Source organism: Perognathus longimembris, chromosome 2 (genome assembly GCF_023159225.1).
Source record: "Perognathus longimembris pacificus isolate PPM17 chromosome 2, ASM2315922v1, whole genome shotgun sequence".
NCBI lineage: Eukaryota > Metazoa > Chordata > Mammalia > Rodentia > Heteromyidae > Perognathus > Perognathus longimembris.
Window position 1 is genome coordinate 62,763,206 of NC_063162.1, and position 15,384 is coordinate 62,778,589.

Consider the following 15,384-nt stretch of genomic DNA (forward strand, 5'->3'; position numbering starts at 1 on the left):
ACTTTGTCTTGCCCTTTCAAAATTAATCAGAGCTGGGGGATCAAGAGATAGTAGCTTGTCCATCTAATGTCCATGCCTGAGTATAAGAACTGTCCAAGTCACCCAATTTTTAATTTTGTGCGCTAAACCCTTCCTTTTGCCTTAATTTTTTTTTTTTTGTCCAGCCCCTGCCTCATGAGACTTCTTCAAGGCTTCATTCAAGGACTGGCATCTACCACCAAGGGACCCTGCTGCTTGCCTTCTCCAGGAGGGCCACATTTCTGCCTTTTACCCCTAATGCGACGCCCCTTGCCAGCAGGAAGCAGCCAGAGAGAGTCTTCATCCTTTTTCATTACTATTAAAAGGCTGGAATGTTAGGTCCTCTACCTGAGGGCTACATGCAGATGCCCCCACCTCATTAAGTCTCCACCCAGTTACCTGGGTAACCTGCAGACCTGGAGGCAGTTACCTCCCCTTTCCCTGAGGTCACCTCCTAATCCACCTGGCCACACCCCTTGCCCCTGCCCTAAATAAAGCAGGGCTGGGTGGGGGTCGCTCTCTCTCTCTCCCTTCTCTCTGGCCATGGATCATCTTGGCCACTGGCCAGCAGTTCGGTAATAAACTTTCTTTCCTGCCTGAATACTGCGTGGCGTTCTCCTTTACCGGTTACCTACTTTAAAAACCTAACAGGGGGGTCAATTATAGGGCTTGAACTCTGGTCTTCAGTACGGTTCCTGAGCTCTCCAACTCAAGGCTATTGCTCTACCACTTGAGCCACAGTGCCGCTTTTCTTTGACTGCTTCTTTATGTTATAACCATTTAGGGGAGTATCAAAACAGTAACTGGAGACTTTCCAGAAGAAGCTATTATTTGCAAGCACGTGCTTGCTCTATGCTCCTTGTTCGCACCCTGTCAGCTTCAGTGGAGACCTCCATGTTATCCAGACCAAACAAGAGTCAAAATGACCTAGGGTGATACAGCTATGCAGACAGCAAGGTTTCAATGCTCAGCTATCAAACTTTCTTTGTTTGAAACAGGAAGATACTATGAAGCCTAGGGTGGCTTGGAATTCTCAATCTTCCTGTCTCAGGTGTGGCGCACCATACACAGCTATAATCACAAACTTTTAAACTGGGTAGCTTTCACTTTAAAAAAAAACTCAAAGGACAACAAACTGGACATTTTCAAACCACTGACAAACTAGGAAAAACAATATTTTAAGGTTTTAAAAAGATGATAGAACTGGGCACCAATGGCTCACACCTGTAAGTAATCCTAGCTACTCAGGAGGCTGAGATCTGAAGATTGCAGTTGAAAACAACCAGGGCTGGAAACTCTGTGAGACTTAATTAACCACCAAAGAAGACATAGTGCGTGAATGACCTATTTAATGAGAAATATATAAATCTAAAAAGGGAAATCAAAGAGGACACTAGAAGATGGAAAGACCTCCCATGCTCATGGGTAGGCAGAATCAATATAGTGAACATGGCCATATTGCCCAAAATATTATACAAGTTCAATGCAATCACCATCAAGATCCCAGCTACATTCTTCACTGAAATAAAGAAAACAACCCATAAATTCATATGGAACAGCAAAACACCTAGAATAGACAAAGCAAATCTAGGCAAAGGAAGCAGCGGAGGAGGAATTACAATACCAGACTTCAAGCTGTATTATAGAGCCATCATTAACAAAAACAGCCTGGTACTGGCATAAAAACAGACCTGAAGACCAATGGAATAGGATAGAAGACCCAGAAATAAAGCCGCATTCTTACAGTCAGCTGATATTTGACAAAGGAGCTAGACATACAATGGAAAAATAAAATAGCCTCTTCAACTACTGGTGCCGGGAAAACTGGGCAGCCATATGTAGAAAACTCAAAGTGGACCTAGCCTATCACCATGCACCAAGATAAACTCAAAATGGATTAAGGACCTCAACATCAAACCTGAAACCTTGAAACTACTGAAGGACAGAGTAGGAGAGACACTAGAACTTATAGGCACAGGTAGGAACTTCCTGAACACAGTCCCAGGGACACCACAGTTAGGGGAGAGACTCCATGAATGGGACTACTACAAAATAAAAAGTTTCTGCACGGCTACACTAGAAAGACAGCCAACCATAAGGGAAAGGATCTTCACCAGCACAGCAACAAAGGCCTAATATCAGTCAACTACAGAGAACTCAAAAAACTAACTGTAAGGTCCTCTCCCTGAGGGCTACATGCAGATGCCCCCACCTCATTAAGTCTCCACCCAGTTACCTGGGTAACCTGCAGACCTGGAGGCAGTTACCTCCCCTTTCCCTGAGGTCACATTCTAATCCACCTCGCCAAACCCCTTGCCCCTGCCCTAGATATAAGGCAGGGCTGGGTGGGGGTCTCTCTCTTCTCTACCTTCTCTCCGGCCATGGATCACCTCAGCCACAGGCCAGCAGTTCGGTAATAAACGTTCTCTCCTGCCTGAATACCGCGTGGTGTTCTCCTTTACCGGCTACCTACTTTAAAAAAACCTAACTTTCTCTCCTGCCTGAATACTGCGTGGTGTTCTCCTTTACCGGCTACAAAAACCTAAGACTAACCACCTCCAAACCCAGTAAACCAATCATTAAATGGGCAAAGGAGCTAAAGAGAGACTTCACAGGAGAAGAGATAAAAATGGCAAAAGAAACATATGAGGAAATGCTCAACATCCCTGGCAGTAAAGGAAATGCAACTAAAAACAACCCTGAGATACCACCTCACCCCAGTTAGAAGGGCCAACAACAAATGCTGGAGGGGATGCAGGGAAAGAGGAACCCTTCTCCACTGTTGGTGGGAGTGGAAATTAGTACAACTACTTGGAGAACAGTATGGAGGTTCCTCAAAAAGCTCAGCATAGACATACCCTATGACCCAGCCATACCACTCCTAGGCATCTATCCTCAACAATGGGTCTCGATATCATAAAGACATTTGCACATCCATGTTTATTGCTGCACAATTCACAATAGCCAAAATATGGAAACAACCCAGATACCCCACTACAGACGAATGGATTTAAAAAAAATGTGGTACCTATACACAATGGAATACTACACAGCAATTAGAAATGGTAAAATATTCGTATTAACAGGGAAATGGTCAGAACTTGAACAAATAATCTTGAGCAAGACAAGCCTAGAACACAGAGAACAAAGGGGCATGGTTTCCTTAATATATGACTGTTAGGGAGGGAGGGAGGGAGGACAGTAGAGACCAGGTCTACAAAACAACAAACTTCTTTTCAAATGGTATTTCCACATGTTTGGGTCAGTGACCGTGGGAGAATTAATTTCTTTGACCAAGTGGAAGACTTAGCCTTGGCACAGTTACTTAGATGCCTTATTAGCATACTAATAGGCCCTTGGGAACATATTCCCAGTAAGGAGTTTCTTTGTGTCTTCGGGCCAAAGGATGCCACACCTTGTCAGGAGATTCTCCTCTTTGCCCATACAAAGTCTCCTTGAGGAGACTAGTTTGACCAGCTGCCTTCAAGTGGTACATTCTCAATATGAATAGGACAGCCTTTCCTTAGTAATTAGCAAAGTTTCCTCCCAAGTATTCCGGGCAGTCTTTTCATAGTAAACAGGGAAGTATCTTCTAGATGAATGGAGTCCTGGTGAAAGTCCTGAGCAAATAATAGCTAGGAAATAGCTCAGCCTTAGATATGTAAACTCTCTTTGAAGCAGCAAACTTTTGTAGTGGATAAACTTCTGTGTTAGCTTCTTTCCTCCCAGTAATGGCATTTCTCAATTTTTATAATCATAATGGATCACATGCTATGTTAACCTTTTACCCTTGAAATTGTAAGTTGATTTCTAACCCTACTTAAACTCTGGCTCTCTTGAGAATAAAATATGCATTGGTTCACTCGCCTTGCATCCCCTGTATCCTGATTACGGCTGCAGTTACCCAGGCCTAACAAGTGACTTTACATTATGTATCTAAAACCAAACAACTACTAAACATAAAAAGGTCTAGAATAGACCTGTCATTGTATCACAACAGCTCAACAGCTATGTACACATGAACATACAAGACCAGGATAAGCAAAAACAACTGCAAGAGAAGGACACAGGAGGATTCTATTGTTGACATTATCTTTAAAGTTCTAGATGAATTTCCTGTGGTGTACCCTATGTGGTTACTGTATATGATTTTGGTACACTAGATATTGAATATATGCCTACCTGATCTAGGAAAAGGAAAGAAAAATGATGAAAGATAGCACAGAAAATGTATTCACTGCCTTATTATGTAACTGTACCACCTTTGCACAACACCTTGTCAATAAAATTTAATTAAAAAAAAGAAGAAAAGAAGACATAGTGGAACTATGGTTCAAGTGGTAGAATGCTAGCCTTGAGCACAAAAGCTAAGGGACAGTACGCCCTGAGTTTAAGCTCCAGTACCTGCACAAAAAGAAACAGCCCTAGCCATGCCTCAATGACCACCAACCTCAATTATTAGCACTGACTAATCTGCGCACTAAAAAACATTCCTTGTTACCTACCACAACCACTGAGTAATAATTTCCTACAGTAACTACCTCACCTGTTCTTGGCAATAGCAAATAGGTCATCTTCATCATCATCTTCTTCAAAGAGACTGGTCTTTTTTATAGTCTTGACTTCCTGGCCTTCAATAGTCCCTGAGTCCTTGACTTCTCCTTTGGACCTGCTGCCAAATGTTGACTTGGTCTTTGAGTCAGTGATATTCCACTGGTCCTAAAAACATAAAACATATATTAAAAATCCAAGTGGATGTACGTATAGCTTAATGTGGAATACATGCATGCATGCATGTGAACTCATTTATATTATGAAATGTGAGGAGTAAATAAAATTTGTATTTGTTAAATTACATTACATTCAAACTAAGTGCATCACTGTTGAAAAAGATGCTATGGTACAGTTTTCCTTGAGCTCCACTACCAGCAGCTACATTCTAGCTTCAAAGACTTCCCAAACCTTCTTTCTCCATGCCTGCTACAATGTTTCTTCATGGTGTATGGTTCTTCCTTGGGTTAGGACAAGAACATTTATGTTTTAAGGGATGAAATTATACAGGAATGAACAGGAAGAAAAATGTAAATGAACAATCCAGATTTCTTCTTTTTTTTCTCTCTTCCTTTTAGGGCAGCACTGGGGTTTAAACTCGGGGCTTCTTGCTTGCTTTATAGGTGCTCTCTTATTTGAACTACATTTTTGCTTTGGTTACTCATTTTTGTACCTGTGTTGAAGCAGGATTTTTTTACTCATGACTGGTATTCTGCCACATCTCCAGTTCTCAATCTAAATTTAAATCAAATCTCAAACTAAATTTAAATTAAAAACCTCAAATCAAACCACCATACAAGCGAGAAGCAGAGCTGTGGCTCAAGTGGTAAAGTATGAGCCTCAAGGGAAAAAGCTAAGGGAGAAGTTCATGAAACATACACGTATAACAGTCACAGTAGAAACTGCTAGAGATCTTTTTACCACAAAAAAACAACAACAAAAAAAACCTGACCTACAGGAGGCATTACCAGGTGATGCAGACCTCTCCCTATGGGTCAAGGAAATCCTAGAAGTAGACATGGGTGGCCCTTTGATCCTGGGAGTGTCTAAGTGAGAAGTTGCATTTCCTGGAGTCCTCAGATGATTCCTCCATACATGAGTGGTTGAGAACCACTTCCTATGCAGCTGTGCTCAGCAAGGATTACAGGGACTTCAAAAACAAGCAATAAAGGACCTCCAAGTTCTGCCTTCAATACTCTTCAAAATTCCCGTAAGTGATCCACAGGGGAGCCAAGCTGAAAGTCTCCATACTCAGTAAGACTTTAAAGTATTTATTTTCTTTAAAGTTTGTTTTGTTTTTCTTTGTTGTATTGGGGGCTGTACTCAGCATTTGGTATGCACTAAGCAAGCACTCTACCTACCACTTGAGCCACACTCCAGCCCATTTATTTATGTATATTTGAATATATGTATGTTTCTGAGATAGGGTCTCCCTAGCTTTGCCTAGGTTAACATTAGATTAGCAATCCTTCTGCCCCTATCTCCTAAGTAGCTGGTATTAAAGGCCCATCATCATGAACACAGGGCTGAGTACTAAAGTCAGGGCCTCTGCATGCTGGGCAAGCACTCTGCTACTGAGCTAGAGGTACTCCCCAGGAAGAATTTGAATGCTCAAGGTATTAAATTTCATTGTATTTAGACTCTTTTGCAAAGCTAAATAGAACAGCAGCTAATCTACATTCACTACTAACTTTCCTTATTTGTTTTCACATCACAAATGAAAATATCAAGATTCTTACTAAAAGGGAATTGAGCTGGGGACATATAGGAAGACTGCAATCCTCGCTGATCAAGGCATAAAGCAAGACACTATCTCAAAATAGCGCAAAAAAAAGGTTGTGGAGTGGCTTAAGTGGTGGAGTATCTGCCTAGCAAGCATGAGGCCCCGAGTTCAAATCCTATTATCCTTCCTCACGAAAATGGGGTTAAAACGGAGTTGAACCTGCACAGGCTATTCTCATGATGCCTAGGTTGAAGAATCACAGCAATAAGCAGGATAAAATACAGTGAATTGGGACACCAATCATACTACCACAAAGCACAGCAACATCACAAATGATGAAACACAGGCAGGAAGGTCTCCAAGTCCTTCCTCTCATCCTTTTCCCTATATAGCAGGTCAGAAAGAATGCTCTGGCCTTTCTTTTTGAGGAATGTCACGAATCTTTCAGTCCAGATGTGCCTCCCTATATTAGAGGATGAAATGCCCTTATCTCAAGACACAAAGAGCAAACCTAGCAAAAATGGGCTTAACTAAATTCCTCCCAGCTTAGTGCTGTTAGATCACATCCTTTTCATCCACACATGCCTCTCCAAAATGTCTACTTTTTCATCAGACCAAGATGACCCAGAATCTAAATCCTCCTGATTTCAACTCTATAAAGTAGCTGGAATACAGACTGTGCCCAGCAAATGGTTGGCAAAGAGTCTCACAAACTTTTCTTCCTGGGCTGCTACTGAACCACAAGCCTCTTGTTCTTGGCTTACCAGGTAGCTTTCAGAAATACAGGTGCAAGCCACCAGCACTCCGATAACCTTAGGGGTCTTTATATTAACATATTACACTAAACTATTTTAAGAAAAGTGAAGATCTGGGGGTAGGAATATGGCTTAGTGGTAGAGTGCTTGCCTTGCATGCATAAAGCCCTGGGCTCAATTCCTCAGCACCATATAAGCAGAAAAGGCCAGAAGTGGCGCTGTGGCTCAAGTGGTAGAGTGCTAGCCTTGAGCAAAAAGAAGCCAGGCCGAGTCCAAGCCCCAGGACTGGCAAAAAGAAAAGAAAAGCCAAGATCTCATAAAGATCCTCTTTAGTAACTGAACTTCACTGGATATAATAAAGGAAGAGAAAATGCTTAGGAAGCTGTAACTCTTAAATCCCACCAAATCCCACTTCCTTACTTTTAAGGAAAACGTTAACCCACCTCCTCATCACTGCTGAACAGGGCAGTTGCTTTCTTTTTGGATTGCTCCAAGGGTTTTGCTTTCTCTTGACTCTGAGTATGTACAGATGATGTCTGTTTAGCAGCTGTAGGGCCAGTCACAGCTCCAAAAAGATTATCCTAGGAGAACAAATGGTTGAAAAGTATAGAAAGGTATGATAGCTTCTTAACATCAAACAGAAAATGTAAGACATGTGTCTATGTCAAGGGGAGTTGTTTCCCATGATGGACTTAAGGTAAGTAACACTTAGGGGGAAGCAATCACAAAATGTTAATATATCCCACTCCATCACCTTTCCTAATTGTACTTCCTGCCCACATGAGGAAAATGGCAGGGGGGGGGGCAAGGAAAGAGCAATGTGAAGATAAGGAAACAGAAACACCAGGAGGAACTGAGGCTTGTGTGGCCTGTTTGGTGCACTCTCTCAGCCCTCCTTTGGCGTGGGGGGTGGGGAGGGGGGGCTCCTCTGGCAGCAGCTAGCAAGCCAAGTCCCTTTAAGAAATCAGAGCAATGAATAAGAGCAGAGAACAAGGAATTCTTCTCCACCCATTTACAGATAAGAAAGATACACATGCCAGGGAAAAGGGAAATGATTGTTTCTAGTTAAGAAATAGTTTACTTAGTAAAATCACTCACATATCCTACTGTTTGTCAGATTTGTAACTCAGGTGTAGTCAAGTACTGCATAAGCACTCCTATGGTCTTTTCATTGTGATAATCAGCAGAAGGCCATGGGCTGACTTAGTATGGACAACCTTAGAACAGTGTACTACAACAGGTGGGAAGTGCCTTTCAGAAGTGTTTTGGTAGAGAAGGCCACAAGAATAATAAGCTATTAGTCAACAGGGATGCTAATGATGAGAGCTAATAACATCCACTGTCTACTGGCACTTCCACCTGTGAGAAGGTTTGACCTGAGTTATTCATTTTAGATGCCACCATGGCCCATTCATTAAACCTTGAGAGACTGAGGACGGGTGAACTCTGTGTGGAGGTCTGGGTTCACAGTGATGGAGGCGAGTCTAGGCTGTAACCAATGCAGTGGATTAGCCATTTCAAGACACGTTGTAAGGGTAGCTGGCTTTCTTTCTGCCCTTATTCTCTCCCCTAATAAATTCTCCATCCAAGGTAGGAGAGAAAGGCAGGATGAGGACATGGCCTTCCCCTTTCCACCCTTATTTTATTCAAGGGATTTTGAATGTAGATCATGAGGTACAACAAAGATCTACTCTCTACAAAATAGCACTGAAAGGCAAAGTCATAAAAATGAAATCTATTAAGCTTCCCAAAAGAACTGAGTCAATAATCTAATGTCCTGGGGCTGGGGATATAGCCTAGTGGCAAGAGTGCCTGCCTCGGATACACGAGGCCCTAGGTTCGATTCCCCAGCACCACATATACAGAAAACGGCCAGAAGCGGCGCTGTGGCTCAAGTGGCAGAGTGCTAGCCTTGAGCGGGAAGAAGCCAGGGACAGTGCTCAGGCCCTGAGTCCAAGGCCCAGGACTGGCCAAAAAAATAATAATAATAATCTAATGTCCTGCTTGTGAATAGCTGGGAGAACCTGAGAAACACTGAAATAAAAAGAGAGGTATTTCTGTTCTGTTAGCCTTGAGTATCCTGAGGGTCACCACCACCTCTTCTACTGTGTGCACCTCCAGCTAGCAAGTCTCATGAACAACAGTTTTCTAATTATCAGGGCTGCCACAATTATGCTTACCTCTTCATCTTCCTCATCAAAAAGCGAGACTGATGTGGGGCTCTTGTTGGGCAGGAGAGACACACTTTTTGACTTACTTACATTTTGAGACGAAAACAGATCCTGTTGGATGAAGATTGAGGCTGCTTGTTAGCAAGGTTTTGTATTATTATTATTATTTTGTCCACTGTGGGGCTTGAACTCTGGGCCTGGGAGCTGTCTCTGAGCTCTTCAGCTCAAGGCTAGAATTCTAACACTGGAGCCACAGTGCTACTCCTGGTTTTCTGGTGATTTAACTGGAGATAAGAGTCGCATGGGCAAAGCCTGCCCAGGCTGGCTTTGAACTATAATCCTAAGATCTCAGCATACTGAGTAGCTATGCTTACAGGCGTGAGCCACTAGCACCTGGCAATTTTGCTTTTTTTAATTAGCAATTTTAAAGGCATCAAGCCAACCTAAAACACTAAAGATTCAAGATTCATTATATTCATATACTACTTTGTTGAATGGCAACTCCTTGTACAACAAGTTAAAAATTAAAAAAAAAAATTTAAACAACATGGCTGCCTGCATCTAGGTTTCTTCGGCTGAGAGTCTGTACGGGGGCAAGCCTCACCGTCTGCCCTGAGTATGAGCAGCACTAACACCAGGTGTTTAAGGAGAACAGCTGCAGGAATATAGGTGGTCTCTCTGGAACCACAGACCTTCCATACTCCCACCTGAAAGGTGTAAGGCAGGAGGAGGTTTTCCAGTCAGTGCCCTCCCACACTAAAAAATAAGAATAACTTTGGGCTGGGAATATGGCCTAGTGGTAGAGTGCTTGCCTAATATACATAAAGCCCTGGGTTCAATTCCTCAGCACCATATATATAGAAAAAAGCCAGAAGGATCACTGTGGCTCAAGTGGTAGAGTGCTGGCCTTGAGCAAAAAGAAACCAGGGACAGTGCTCAGGCCCTGGGTTCAAGCCCCAAGACTGGCAAAAAAAAAAGAATAACTTTGCTTAAGTTATCAGAGAAACACAGTGTGGTGGTACACACCAGTAACTTTGAAGTGACCTGGGCTACCTACATAGTGAGGTTCCATCTCAAACCTACTGTTGCCACTCAAGAAAAAGGAAAAGAAAGAGAAAAAGGAAAGGAAAGGAAAGGAAAGGAAAGGAAAGGAAAGGAAAGGAAAAAGGAAAGGAAAGGAAAAAGGAAAAAGGAAAAAGGAAAAAGGAAAGGAAAGGAAAGGAAAGGAAAGGAAAGGAAAGGAAAGGAAAGGAAAGGAAAGGAAAGGAAAGGAAAGGAAAGGAAAGGAAAGGAAAGGAAAGGAAAGGAAAAAGGAAAGGAAAGGAAAGGAAAGGAAAGGAAAGGAAAGGAAAGGAAAGGAAAGGAAAGGAAAGGAAAGGAAAGGAAAGGAAAGGAAAGGAAAGGGGGAAAAAAAAGCCCACACAAATTCACTAAAGGAAACACAGGCTAGATTTCCAAATTACTGGATCTGTGACTCTTTGGTTACTAACATCTTTCTTTTAACAGTATGATATTTCTTTAAAATTACATAAATACAATTTGATTTTCCATTTAATAATGATTGCTGTTGATCAGAGAACAAAAAGTCTCTCTGCACTTGTGGAGCTTAACCAAGTTAGGGGTAGATATAACTAGCAAGTAAATACACATATCACCTAGCAACAAGTATCATCAACAACAGAACAAAGAGGAAAGGAGGGCAATGTGGTATGTACTGCAGCCTTGTCATGGATAGGGCTGGAGGTGGGAGAGCTCACAAAGAACTGAAAGAGTAAAGACCCAGCCATCTAGAGTTGGTAAGAGCTTCCACAGAGGGTCAGAAGCCAGTACAGGGCTGGGAATATGGCCTAGTGGCAAGAGTGCTTGCCTCGTATACATGAAGCCCTGGGTTCGATTCCTTAGCATCACATATATAGAAAACCGCCAGAAGTGGCGCTGTGGCTCAAGTGGCAGAGTGCTAGCCTTGAGCAAAAAGAAGACAGGCATGGTCTCCTTGACATATGAATGTTGGGGGGGAAGGGGGGAGAACAGTAGAGACCAGGTCTACAAAACAACAAACTTCTTTTCAAATGGTATTTCCACATGTTTGGGTCAGCAACTTTACATTATGTATCTAAAACCAAACAACTACTAAACATAAAAACGTCTAGAATAGACCTATCAGTGGATCACAATAGCTCAACAGCTATGTACACATGATCACATAAGACCAGGATAAGCAAAAACAAGTCCAAGAGAAGGACACAGGAGGATTCTATTGTTGATGTTACATTTATTTATTTATTTATTTTTGGCCAGTCCTGGGGCTTGGACTCAAGGCCTGAGCACTGTCCCTGGCTTCTTTTTGCTCAAGGCTAGCACTCTGCTACTTCAGCCACAGCACCACTTCTGGCCATTTTCTGCATATGTGGTGTTGGGGAATCGAACCCAGGGCCTCATGTATACAAGGCAGGCACTCTTGCCACTAGGCCATATCCCCAGCCCGATGTTACATTTAAAGTTCTAGGTGAATATCCTTTGGCGTATTGTGGTTACTGTATATGATTTTGGTGAATATTGTATATATGCCTACCTGACCTAGGGAAGGGAAAGAAAAACGAGGGTGTAAAATATCACAAGAAATGTACTCACTGCCTTATTATGTAACTGTACCCCCTTTGCACAACACCTTGTCAACAAAATTTAATTTAAAAAAAAAACAACCTGACAAATAGAGCTGGGTGCTGGTGGCTCATAAATCCTAACTACCCAGGAGTCTAAAATATGTAAATTGTGGCTTGCAGCTAGGCCAGGCAGACAAATATAAGAGACTCACCTCCAGGTAACCAGCAAAAAGCTGGAAGTGGTGCTGTGGCTCAAGTGCTAGCCTTGAGCAAAAGAAGCTCAGGGACAGTGACCAGGCCCTGAGTTCAAGCCTCAGGACTGGCAAATAAATAACATAAATACATATACATGGGGATGGCACATAATTCTTTCTCCCCATCTGGTTGGTTTCAAAATCAATCTTTCTAAAAGAAGGCTGCTAACTTTTGATATAATGTGATTAGCCATTTGCAAGCGAAATAAACAACATTAATTTTGAAAGACAAAGAAAAAAAAAAAAAAAAACAGCAGCAGCAGCAACAGCAGCCAGGGACAGTGCTCAGGCACTGAGTTCAAGCCCCAGACTGGCAAAATAAAGAAGCCAGTGCAAAGACCTCAATGTGCAGGTGTATGGGTAATGACACCAGGGAAGTTTTGATGGGGATAAAGAACAGTAGGTAACAAAAACTGTGGGTTCCAGTAAACATGACTTGGGGCTCAGGAGTCTGTTTTACCTGGCCAATTTCTATCTCTACACATAAGCCTTCAGTGAAATACAAAACTTCAAAGCTGTTAATTTATATTAAGCATAATTCACACACCTCCCAGAAGTTCCATGTCCATTCTAGCCATGAGTGTAGAAAACAACCACAAGAACTAGAGTCCATGATTTATTGACATTTTTCCTATAAATTTCTGCCATCTCCACATTTTTTTAATGAGAACATTCCTCCTTGTAACATGCTGTAAACCAACTGTACAACTGGGGGTGGAGGGATTGGGGAGGGAAGGTGGGAGAAAAATGAGGGAGATGGTAAAAAGTTCAGTAAGAAATATACTCACTGCCTTATGTATGAAACTGTAACCCCTCTGTACACCACTTTGACAATTAAAAAAAAAAGATTATGTGGTCTTCAAAGTGTAGTAAAATGTAAACCTATGATACAAAGGCTGCCCTGTAAACTGAACTGCATGAACTTTGTTGGGGTCAGCTGTGCCTTTAAGAGGCCACAGCTGACCCCAACATGAAATGTAGAATAAGACAACACACCTCGTTGGACAGAGGAACTTAAAATAAAAGTAATCCAAGGCAAAGAGTGAAATCAAATTTCGACATCACAATTCTGGACTTTGCTGGGTGTCAGAGAAAAAATATTTCCATTACCTCAAACATGTCCCCCCCAGAGACTTCCTAGGTCTCCACACTTGACATACAGACAAGAATGAAGAAGTCTTCCTTTTGGTCCAAAGCCAAACTTCCTTGTTTTAGTTCTCCTTTCATACAGATCCCTAAAAGGCACTCAGCCTAAAATTAGCTCTGATAGGACTAGGTATGAGCCACAAAAACAATGAAACTTCTGAGAGCCTAAAGGGACTAGGACCATCCACAATTTGTCATCAGCTATGACAAAACTATACTGAATATATATCCTAATACAGCCAAGCACCATCAGTCAAGTGAGACTGTCAGTACAGGGAGTGGCAAGTTGCTCTCCATCCCCAGTCAAGCACTGCATTGCACTTACACTGGGCACCAAGAAGCAGCCTATACCTCTAAGCATCCAGAGGAAAAGTATTTCTCTCCAAGGAAATGTAATAGATTGAAACATAAAAGTAAAAGCTATTTACATACTGCTTTCTAAAGACCATACATTATCAAAGAAGGAACAACTTATTAAATGCTTTATACCTCCACCAAAAAAAGATGAACTCAAAAGGTTATTAATGTCCTAGATGAGTATCCAACACTAAGAAAAAGAATTTCAAGCCAGGCAACAGTTATTCATGCCTCTACTATTAGCTACTCAGGAAGTTGAAATCTGAGGATTTGTGGTTTGAAGCCAGTCCATTCAGGAAAGTCCATGAGACTCTCCTCTCCAATTAACGACCATTAACCGCCAGAAGTAGAGCATTGGACAAGTGGTAGAGTGCTAGTCTTGAACAAAAAAAAAGATCAAGGACGGCACCCTGATTTCAGTGCCCAGGCCCTGAGTTCAAGCCCAGGACAGACACACATGCACATAGATGTGTGTGTGCGTGCGCACACACACATACACACACACACACACACACAGAATACCATACCTCAGAGTCTTCCTCATCTGAAAATAAACCTTTTTGAGTTTTTGTTTCTGACAAGAGCTTAAGATTTTTGTTGGAAGGTAGGGTAACCTGCGTTGGGGAGAGAGAGGAGAAAAACTAAGAATTAGCATACAAACTTCTTGGAAAAAATTTACTCTTCATTCAGAAAATGTCCTGAACCTCTGCTACATGGGAAGGTACATCAGGGAAAGACATTCTTTTGTACACTCTTAAAGGAAAACTTGTTCAGGAACAGATTATCAGTACAAGGCAGGTGAGAATAGGACTGCACAGGGTCAAGGTATTTATAGATCAACTTCCTAGGTAGTGATGAAAGAGAATGGGATGCCTTTCCAATGCAGTTGCATAGTAGGCACCAAGTGACCAAACTATCACCATGGTGGGGAGGGTGAGGAACAGTGGACTCCAGGGATTCTGAGAGGGGGATGCAAAAGGAAGAAAACACTTTGTCTGCTTGTACTTGAAACTAAAAATGTTTTGATTTGCTTGTATGAAATCCATCAGGTAAACTCACAACATGATATGACAACTGGCTAGCCATAGAAATAAAAAACAAAAATATTCTTTAGATTAGAGATGGCCAGGTGGCGGTGGCTCATGCTTGTAATCCTACTCAGGAGGCTGAGATCTGAGGATCATGGTTTGAAGCCAGCCAGACAGGAAGATCCAAAAGACTCCAATTAACTCCAAGGAAACCAAAGTGGCACTGTGCATCAAAGTGATAAAGTGCAAGCCTTATATGCAAAGACACACAAGCCCAAGTTTAAACCCTATTACCGAGAGGAAAAAAATAATAGGAGGTATGAGAAAGAACAACCAAATGCAATGCAAAAGCACTGCCTGGCTCTCAGACTGCTTAAAAAACAACACAACCAAAAAGTGCTGTGAAGGACATTTTTAGGAAAAGAAACAATTTAATTATATGTGAGATAATTTTATATAAGTATTACAATTGCTAGGCATGATTTTACAAAGACATCTTGGGGCAAACTGGACCAAGTGAACATGAACTGGAGATAAGATTCAACTCTAGAATTAAGAACTAACCTCACAGCTATCGATCATGGCATGTGGTTATACAGCAGTTTTGTTTTGTTTTGTTTTGTTTTGTTTTTGGCCAGTCCTGGGCTTGGACTCAGGGCCTGAGCACTGTCCCTGGCTTCTTCTTGCTCAAGGCTAGCACTCTGCCACTTGAGCCACAGCGCCACTTCTGGCCATTTTCTGTATAATTGGTGCTGGGGAATGGAACCCAGGGCCTCAT

The 15,384-nt window shown here is 42.0% G+C and overlaps 1 protein-coding gene across 1 annotated transcript in view; it reads right to left on the bottom strand.

The window, feature by feature from the left end:
• Positions 1-15,384, bottom strand: part of Washc2a (WASH complex subunit 2A) — a 75,156-nt gene that overhangs the window by 28,455 nt on the left and 31,317 nt on the right. The window contains 4 exon segments of the mRNA XM_048339287.1: positions 4,565-4,737; positions 7,491-7,628; positions 9,228-9,329; positions 14,106-14,194. Coding sequence (XP_048195244.1) covers positions 4,565-4,737; positions 7,491-7,628; positions 9,228-9,329; positions 14,106-14,194 — 502 coding nt within the window.